Below are 10698 nucleotides of genomic sequence, written 5' to 3' on the forward strand. Positions count from 1 at the left end.
AAATACCGTCACTGTATGAATAACTCTTATTGTGAAAAGAGCTATTTACTCTATAATGGATAGGTAGAGCCAAAGAATGTGAACTATACAAGTTCACAATACCTTTTGATGGAATACTCTAAAAAAGGAAGGAGGAAGGCGGGAGAGAGAAAAACTTTTGGATATATTCATTCCGATTGAATTGCAAATATATCAATGATAGAATCAATTCAATTCTGGGTGGTTTAAGAAAATATGTTCCAATTACAAGAACTACTTTTTTATGTGGTACACTTTCTCTTTGTGGTATTCCACCTCTTGCTTGCTTCTGGTCCGGCGAGGCCCTCTCTATACACCGGAGCCCTTTCTTTCATTTAATCTATATATTCCCTTTCTAGTCTTTCTCTTTTGATGTCGCAAAGTTGAAACCAAGAAATATCTGTTATTTTCCTGATGTTTCCGAACACTTTCAATAAAACCCTCTCGTAGAAGTATTTTAACAATGTTTTCGGTAATATTTGTGGATAATACTCGAACAGTTCCTTTTTAAAAATCCAAGGCAGAAGAAAGGGATATAATGAAATTCTTGATTTGATCTTCTTACCTAAATTATTTGATTAATGGATCAACAACCAAACCACCCATTTTATGGAAATGGAGAGTGGCGAAAAGGTTAATAGGAAGGAAGAGAAAGAAATAATAGTAACGTGGTCCCGGGCATCTAGCATTCTACCCGCAATGGTTGGCCATACAATCGCAGCGGGTTTTGATCCCGTTACTCGGAGGTTCGAATCCTTCCGTCTCAGATTTTTTCTAATGAAGCGAAAGATAGAATCGTATTGTGCTCTGCACGACACAAAAAAAGTTTATTAAAGAGAATAATTATCTCTTATGAACTCGTAGATTAGATCGATTTCGAAGCATTCATTTTCTTTCTCAGAAAAAAATCAAGTGTCAAGTCCAGTCAAATTTAATATCTTTATTTTCATGATTAATGAGGTAAAACACTGTATAGAAAATGAGACCTATCCCTTTATGATCGAGATCTATTTTTGTTTTGTTGTATTATTAGTAAAAAAGAAGGGTCCTTTTGATCCCCATCAAAGTCCGCATTGAAACCCTTACACACTAATGGATGTAAACAAATAGTACGCCCCTCTACTAAAGTGGGTTGGAAGGCCTGTATGCCTAATCTATGCAGGGTAGGTGCTCTGTTAAACAGTACAGGATGTCCCCGCATAACTTCAGCGTTTCATTTGCTTCTCTTCAATGGAAGTTTCATTTTCCCAGAATGTATCCTAATTTTTGGCCTAACTTTTTGTGTGCTAGCAATATCTCTACGTGTGATTCGTTAAAATAGGATCGTTTTCCTCTAAAATACATTGAATGCTTATCTTCCTTTGCTTATTCTGTATTCGGGTTGGTAAGTTAATGGGAAAGTACAATGGCAAAAAGAAGGAGATTCGTTAGCTCGCTATTTAGTACGAATCGGTGAAATGAGGGAATCCATAAAAATTATTCAACAAGCTGTAGAGAAAATTCCGGGAGGACCTTATGAGAATTTAGAAGCCCGACGCTTTAAGAAAGCAAAGAATTCCGAATGGAATGCCATCTACTATACCAGGAATATCAATGAACCCCATTCTTGCAATTGCTCAGGATACCCTCTTTTAGCTGCTAGGTCTATTTCTTAGTTCAAGTTTCAACAACTCTCGTTCTTTACACTTCTTCTTGGCTGCTTAGCCTGTAGTAGGGATCTGGTTCACTGCTCCCTAGAGTCCACTCCTCCCCCATACTACTAGCGAAAGAGAAAATGATAACCTTATTAGTTCGTGAACTTAGGGGATTACGTGATTCGTCAGAAAAAGACTAAATATAGTAAAGAAATCTAAATAATCTTTAGATCAATCCAAGATTTCGATTCCCAATAAAAAAAAGAAATAGACTCTTCCGTAAACTAAAACGGGCATTCCTACGCAAACCAATATGGAAAAGAATCAATAGAAGGAGAATCGGACGAAGCGCCCCTTATTTCAAAGAGAGGAGGACGGGTTATTCACATTTAATTTGATGGTCAGAGACGAAAGGAAAAATATTATCCATACGAATAAATAGATTAACCTTGAAACAACAACGATTAATTACTCTTGCTATAAAACAGGCTCGTATTTTATCTTTCTTACCATTTCGAATTGACAGTTTTCGTATGGAAGATGGAAAACTAATATGGGACACTCTAGAGAAGCATCTCCCAATTGATTTACCTAAGAACAAGTTCTCGCTTTAAATCTCTTTTCCTGATCGCTGGTCATATGTATAGGACTAACTGGGGTATTGGTCATGGAACATAAAGGCCTAAGGTATGGAATCCTAGGAAGAGGCTAGCCCAACTTAAATGAGATATGATAGCTTCTTTATGGTCTAACATCCTTGCCCTGACGAATCACGTAATCCCCTAAGTTCACGAACTAATAAGGTTATCAAATGAATCGTAATACAAAAGAATAGGAAAAAAGGCTCGAATAGAAAAATAGAATCTCCACATTGGATCCAGAACAGGATCAGAGGCGGTACAGTCCTCATAAATCTCTTTCTTCCTTTTCTTTTTTGGCGCGCCAAAAGCTCGAGTTCCTTTTGGATTTCCTTTTTGATCAATGAAGAGTAACTAGGTCTGGCGATACTGGATTTTTAGAATCCATACCATAGTTCTATCCTCAAACTAGGGTTTGTTTTGTCGGGATTCGGGAATTTAAAACTACGAGACCAAGATGTCAGAAATCTTCGGGAGAGTGGTCTTATTCAAATTCAAAGCACTTCGTAATCTTCAACCAGTTCTGTGCTTCAATATAATTTCCCGGAGTAAGCGCTATAGCTTGTTTCCAATACTCAGCAGCTTGATCAAACCAAGCTTCCGCAATTTCCGAATCGCCCCAAAGTCTCGATAGTTAGCTCTAGGTCTTCTGGTTAAAAAACAACGTCGATGAAGGCGTGTAGGTGCACTAATTTTTTTTATTTTGACTTTAATTTAAACTATACTTTTGACCTTAGAATGCTAACAGGTCCGATTTTAGATTTGAAAGCTCGCTCAGATTAGCAGGGGATCTGACAAAATATATACTACTGTGAAGCATAGATTGCTGTCAACAGAGAATTTTCTTAGTATTTAGGCGAGAGTTGTTGAAACTAGCATATTGGAAGATTAATCGACCAAAATAACCGTGAGCAGCCACAATGTTATAAGTCCCTGGGCTATATTTCAGGAAAGATCCGGTCTAGCTCTATACAAATACTGCCAATCCATGGGTATACCAAGAAGTTACAAAAGTAGTCCCTGTTTAGAGCGGAAAGGGCCCGCGGAATTCTTATTGTTATAGCGCAATTTTATTCCATCAATTGGAATAAAATCTAATGATCAACGATGATCAACTAAGCCCTCTCGGGGGCTTGCTTAAGAATAAGAAAGAGGATAGGAAAATCTCGTCTATTATGATTCATTCTATATATATAGAATATTGATTTTGTTCGAAATGGGGCGTAGCCAAGTGGTACGAGATTTTCCCATCCGGGCAACTATATGCTTCGGACCAGACCGTGCACATTCTTATTATGAGAAGGGCTTGCTTTGACCCTTAGGAGTAGGTAACCCGCAACGCCATTAAATCATAAAAAATTTATTTCTATGGGAAGTTGAACCCAGAACCTAAGGTCCTACTAAGGTTCTTATAACCATTATAACCATTAGGCTATATACCCTGTCATCGGTGGGTGCAATTTACTCTAATACAAAATATAAGATTGAACATGAAACATGATTTTTACACTACAAGACTTGCAGCTTTTGCCGAGAGATGGTACCAAATGAGTGACCGTGATGTAGTATTTTATTCCACTAGCTATTTGTTCGTCGGTGAAAGTTGCTCTGTAAATGTTTATCTTTGATTAAATATTACTCTCGGCAAGAATGCATATTATACAATATCACCTTCAGTCAATTCGTACGAGGAATAGTCAACTACCCAATGGTTAAACATTAGAAAAGGTTGACTTTATGACATAATAAACAAATACAAACTACGTTTGGATATGGAGGAAACACGTACCACCAGATCCAGCCACGGAGCCAGTCGGAGAAAGCAAGATACATATTTTCTCTTGCAGTTTTTCAAAGGTATTTCCCCTAAAAAAGGAGATATTTTCCCTTAAGTTCAACGAAAAGTCCACAGCTGTGCCATCAAGAACCTTTTGCCACAGGACACTAGATTGATTGAATTCATGGAAAGACTCGCTCCGGACAAGTGTGCCATCAACTAGATTTGTAAGCCAATAAATCCGGCATTACAGCAATCACCCAAATTTGTGATGTCATTCCTGAGCGATGATCCATCACAGGGTTGTTTAGCTTTGCCAGACCAGACCTCCTCGCAACACCGGCCATGCCGTGGTCGGCATCCGGCCACCGCCATGGCCGTGGCCTCCTGCTCCTCCTTGCCATGGTGGCGAGCCTCTCCACCGTCCTAACATCCCAGGACAGCCAGTTTACGTGGTCCGACTGCCAATCATCGGCGCCGCCTTCTCCAGCTCCCTCGCCGTCGTCGTCCTCCTCCACCAACACCACGTTCTGGTCCAACGTGGTGGCCCTGCTGGACGCGCTCCCCTCCGCTGCGGCTCCCACAGGCTTTGCCTCCCTGTCCCGTGGCAACGGCACCGACCGCGCCTTCGTCAGGGGACTCTGCCGCGGCGACTCCTCTCCGGCCAACTGCGCCACCTACCTCAGGAACGCGGCGCTGGGCATCCGGAGCCGCTGCAACAGCAGCCGCCGCGCTGCCATCTGGTACGACGACGGCTCCGGCGTGTCGGTCCCGGCGCCAATGTTCTGCTTCGTGAGCTACGCCGACACCAACGCGTCCACCGCCTACGAGGACGCGTTCCGGCAGCCGTTCCAAAACCGGGCCGAGGTCTCCGACACGGTCACCTTCGAGAGAGCGTACAACGAGCTCATGGGTCGCCTCGCCGCGCGCGCCGTCAACGGCTCCGGCTCCGGCACGCCATCGCCGGCGCCGATGTTCGCAACAGGGGCCGGCGTGTCTGATCCCGCCGCGCCCAACGGCACCATGTACGACGGGCTGCTGGAGTGCATGAGGGATCGGACGGCGGCGGAGTGCGAACGGTGCTTGAATGATTCGGTGCGCCTGCTGCCGAGCTGCTGCTATGGTCACAAGGGAGGGCTGGTGCTCGCCTACAACTGCTACGTGCGCATGGAGATATACCCTTACGACAATCTGGCACTCGACGGACCACCGGTTCTAGCGCCAGCTCGGTCGATGATCTTCGTCGGAGAAACGCAAGGTGAGCTTCTGAACTGCATCAGACAGTATATAAATCTCCACACCCGAATTTTTTTCCTTCCTAATTTCACATTTCTTCTTCTTAAATAGTACTTCCTCTATTTCAAAATTTAGATCATTTTAGCCTTTTAGATTCATAGTTTTGATATGTATCTAAATATAATGTATGTTTAGATGCATAGTAAAATCTAAGAATTTAGAAAAATCAAGACGAACTATATTTTGGAATGGAGGGAGTAACATGTATGGAAGCGAAGGGAATATAAATTTAGGTGAGAAAAGCTCCGCCCATGCCTGAATAATTTCTAGTTACAGTTAATTCATACTGGATTCACAATTAATTTCTACCAGAGTTACATTAATTATATATTTTAATTTCTATATATAATACAGTAGGTGTCTGTAATTCCTATATAGCGAGCTGAACCTCCGTTAACCTGTATGAACAACAGAACAGAGAGCTTAGAGCATCTCCAGCAGTTTTCCAATAAACATCTTCTAATAAGATGGTATTGGGATGTCCCGATACCACTTTTATAAATTATTGGGAGATGCTTTTACAGTTCTCCAATAAACTCATCCCAATACAACTAACGTATTGGGAGAGCCAAAATTCTCCTTTTATTAGGGTGAAATATTGGAACAACTCAATAATTATTGGGGAAAGGGAGAGGTTTTAGGGAACTGCTGGAATATATCTTCTTCCCAATGGTGTTAGTTTACTGGGGAAAGGGAGAGTGCTAGAGATGCTCATAGTGAAACAGCGTATGTACTATACATGCTCGAGCTGCCTTGAATATTAGACAATTAATTAATGCAACTTAATATGGTATCGAGACTAGCGACCTAGCCCAATTTATTAAACAAATCATAGCCTCACCGATATTACAAACACTTGAGGCACTGAGGCCTAAGGGACCCTCCATGTAAGAGGAAGTGTTGATGTCTAAAGTGAATGGCATATCCTTTTGTACTAACTTAGCACGAGTGGAACCAAGTTAATGGACCATTTGTAAATAAATTAGATGTGGCATGAGTATGGAGAAAGGAAGAACTGGGCCGCTGTCTAACGGCCTGCCTGGAATGCAGAAAAAAAGCGGATGAATGTGACTCTCGCCGTCGCCATCCCTGTTGGAACAGTGCTCGCCGTAGTCGTCATCGTTGGTGTTTTCCTGTACAGGAGGAGAAAGGTCAACCGGAAGAAAACAGGACCAGGTACGCCCATACTTTCATTAAGGTCTGCATTCTGCCTGCGCGGTTCGTTAATCTCAGTGGTGTGGAGTACAGTTAGATGGGAAAAGTCTTTACAACCGAAAAGGATTTTGTGCTCACATAGCTTATAAATTAAGATGTCTTTGAACCCCATTTCACAAAGTTTATGTTGGCATTGAGTTTTCCTTTAAAGATGATGACTTCTGAAAAATAAGCTAACTAGATTCCAGTCATAAGTATTTCACCAGAATATCTTTTCCTTGTGCAGGTTTGTCTATGAGAGACAACAGCAGTATCAAAGAAGACGACATCGGATATGTCGAGCCCGAGCAACTTAATCTCGTGGTGTTAAGAGCTGCAACAAACAATTTTTCGGAAGAAAACAAACTTGGAGAGGGAGGTTTTGGAGAAGTGTTCAAGGTACATCTCTCTCTCTCTCTCTCTCTCTCTCTCTCTCTCTCTGTATCTGGATTAGTTGGCAGTGCTGTACTGAAGTGTCGGGTTCTTAATTATACTTAGACTAACTAAAAGGCACAATAGCCGAAGATGGTGACAATAGGTCCATTGCTTTGTGCAGGGAACATTACAGGACGGGCAACAGATAGCTGTGAAGAGGCTTTCGCAGGACTCCTCACAGGGGTTCCAAGAGCTTAAGAACGAGCTCGTGCTTGCTGCCAAGCTCAAGCACAGGAACCTGGTCCAGCTCCTAGGGGTGTCCTTGCAAGAAGAGAAGCTGGTCATCTACGAGTACATGCCCAATAGAAGCCTAGATACCTTCCTTTCCGGTATCCATCGAACTACTGCTAAAGTTCAAATAGGTCATTTCTCACATATTTATCCTCTATTTTACTGCTCTTGTTGTCTGACTGCAGATCCAATGAGACGGCAGCAGCTGGATTGGAGCAAGAGGTTTTCCCTCATCTGTGGTATCGCGCGGGGACTTCTTTATCTCCATGAGGAGTCCCGCCTAAAGGTCATCCACAGAGATCTAAAGCCGAGCAATGTATTGCTTGATGCGGATATGAACCCCAAAATTTCAGATTTTGGAATTGCCAGGGCTTTCAGCGTAGACCAATCTAGAGATATAACAAGACGACCTGTTGGAACCCTGTAAGTACCAACAACAGGTAGTAAAGTCTGACAATACACTCCACTGAATGACTCTTGATTGAACATCATTGATGCATGCAGCGGGTACATGTCCCCAGAGTATGCCTACTGGGGGCACGTTTCAACCAAGTCGGACATATTCAGCTTCGGTGTCATAGTCCTAGAGATGGTGACCGGGCGAAGGAACAATAGCGCGTACAGCGACACTTCAGACTCGATATCTGTTCTCAGCCATGTAAGTGTACAGTGCTGCTTTGGCAATGTAGTAAGGACATTCCAATATCACATATGTTTCACATACATGTATATTGTTACATCGATAAATGATTTGTGAAGGTCTGGGACAAGTGGAGGGCTGGTTCAATGGTGGATGTCGTAGACCCATCACTGGCTGAGTCTGGGTACCCGGAAAGCGAGGTCCTCAACTGCGTAGAGATCGGGCTCCTATGCGTCCAGGAAAACCCGATGGATCGGCCAGACGCCTCAGCAGTGGTGCTTATGCTCAGCAGTCCGACCTCAACGTCTGATGACAGAAGAGCCCCATCTAGACCAGCCTTCGTCTTCAGCTCCGGCTTAACTGAATCAGATCACCCATCAAGATCCGGTGTCAGGAGCTCTGATGGTGTGATGCTGATCAGCAATAAACTATCTTCGACGACCACAGTTTCAGAGAACGAGATGTCGGTCTCGGAGCTTCAACCGAGGTAGGTAAGTGTTGCATAGAGTGCGGAGCACAAGCTGCTAGCTGTGTTCCATACGACCAATGATTAACATTGATCCTAAAGCATATATAGCTGGTAAAGAAAAATTCAGAAAACATTGTAAGGTTTTATTACTCATTCATCTCATTTGATCAAAGTTCTGGTCACCATTCATACACAATGGATTGAAATGTCTCTTCAATTTGGACCAATTCGGGAATAAGGGAATTGAAATTATTATGTATACATAACTAAGAACAAACTATAATATGAACTATCACTATTATATATGCCTGATCTCTGACCTAGTTGCTACCACGGCTCAAGAACCTTGGCAAATGAGGCTTACAAATCGTAGGAGACGAGCCCATATGTATTACGGTGCAACTATCTAATAATGAAGTGAATTGTTGGCAAGGATTACTTGATGAACATCAATTCTCAAATCAGCCTCTATCGCTACAGCTTTTGAGAAGTACGCTTTCCACGTCCCTAGCCACCAAGCATAGCTCGTGCCCATACGACAAATTTATGATAATTTAGCTAGGACCCCAAAATGGATGCGGATTCTAGTTATTCCATCATATTTTCTGAGGATGTGTGATAGGTTCCTTAGCAGTTGTAGAAACTTAAGGACATGATGGAACACCTTGCTCGTTGATGCTTTGGCCCCAATGCAATTATAGTCTTTTCCGCCTGTGAGCAGAAGTCCAGATGTGCAGCTGATGGTGCTACACTGAGGTCAACGCTGACGGTCATGAGGTCCGAGTTTGCAATAGGGCCCTTGTCGATCAGTAGTCTTGGCACTCATAAGAGAGATCAACAAGAGCCACGGCCGAGGTGATGCACCGATCAACCCCCTTTCTATGAAGGTACCTTCTGCTCTTGTCTCCTGCAGTCCTGCACGGGTGGCTGTGGCTCGCCGCCGTGGTGGCTGCACACACACCTTCGTCTTCCTACTACTTCAGACAGTCAGCCTTTAGTTTTGTACTGCGATGTTGCCGCCTGTTGATGATGGAGGACGACGGCGGTGATGAGCAAGGGAGATGGTGCCACCAAGAGGCAGTGGAGTCACGTGAATGGGTTCGTGGTGTCCGTGGAGGTAGCAACTGTAAGGCTCACCACCGCCACGGCCGCCGCGGGATAGAGACGACGACAACATGGTCTTGGAGTACCTTGCTCTTGGAGTTTTTGGTGCCGAGATCCAATCAGGCTTCCAAATGACACTCTGTAAAGATCAGGCTGTAAACAATCACATAAGTTGGAGCCGATAGAAATAGCGTCTAGTGTGATTTACCAGTCAGCACCTAGCTGAATTACTGATTGCTGCAGATTTCAAGAACTTATACCTTGATGAAATCAAAACAGCCTAGTCCCTTGTGCAGTGTTTGACTGAGATAAACTGCTCTTCGCAGCCTCCACAATGCTCGAAATTGGTGACGGAATGAAAATGTCCTTTTAGAACTCGGCTTGGGCGGGCGGGTGAATCTGGCTCCGGATGTTTTTTCTATCTCGAGAAACAAGAGAAGTGTTAGAATTTATGGGCTTAGCCTATTTTTTTTACGATAAAAAAATTAAAAGTCCATTAATAAATGCTAGGGAGTTATCCCGTATGGATATTTGAGAAGTATCTCAACCGATTTAAATGGTGGAATATGTGTACACCACTTGTGAAGAGGAGATTGGTGAGCCACACGCGCGCGCACTCACTTGCCTCGCCTCGCCGAGGCCGTGGCCCAGTGCGATGAGCAATATTTTGCTGTTGAATGCAATAATTCTGAGTCATAAAACATTGCCAGTTACTGGTGAATAATTCTAGGAATTAACCCCGCAGTTACCAGTGATTCATTAACATTGAATCTGAGGGTGTGTTCGTGAAACGCCCCGGCCTAAACAACCGGAGCTAAACATGTATTTAAACACCAGAAAACAGTCTCTGGTGAAAATACATTACACAAGTGGTGCCACAGTCATACATAGCCTTATTTAATACGTTCGATTACAATAATAATATAAACTAGAAATACAATAGTTGCGGTGATAAACGCAAGGGTAAACTCTTCATCGGACATGGGGGCTTCTACCACAACGGCACCACTCCAGACTTGGGTATAGGGCACGAACTACTCGCCTTCTTCCTCAGGCATGAAATCAGGATCCTCTGCAACCAGTCATAAACGGGCGAGTACAAAAGTACTCAGCAAGTTCCACCTCACCCTATGGGAGGGGAATGACATGCACCATGCACATTATCACAATACATTAGTAATGCAACTTAGGTTATACAACTCTTCCCGACACAACCCACAGTAGGTAGCTCACTAGTTGTCAGGACCACACCGTAGCCTGTC

General features: G+C 43.3%; 1 protein-coding gene across 1 annotated transcript; it reads left to right on the forward strand.

The window, feature by feature from the left end:
* The first annotated feature begins 4300 nt into the window (after positions 1 to 4300).
* On the forward strand, positions 4301 to 8523 carry LOC112897771 (cysteine-rich receptor-like protein kinase 15). The gene is made up of 7 exons (XM_025966169.1): positions 4301 to 5325; positions 6414 to 6539; positions 6805 to 6956; positions 7114 to 7321; positions 7409 to 7646; positions 7728 to 7881; positions 7983 to 8523. Exons 1-7 carry the CDS (start codon positions 4413 to 4415, stop codon positions 8352 to 8354), a joined length of 2163 nt encoding a protein of 720 aa, XP_025821954.1. The 5' UTR covers positions 4301 to 4412; the 3' UTR covers positions 8355 to 8523.
* Positions 8524 to 10698: the final 2175 nt, after the last annotated feature.

The sequence above is a fragment of the Panicum hallii genome, chromosome 6, assembly GCF_002211085.1.
Source record: "Panicum hallii strain FIL2 chromosome 6, PHallii_v3.1, whole genome shotgun sequence".
Classification (NCBI taxonomy): Eukaryota; Viridiplantae; Streptophyta; class Magnoliopsida; order Poales; family Poaceae; genus Panicum; species Panicum hallii.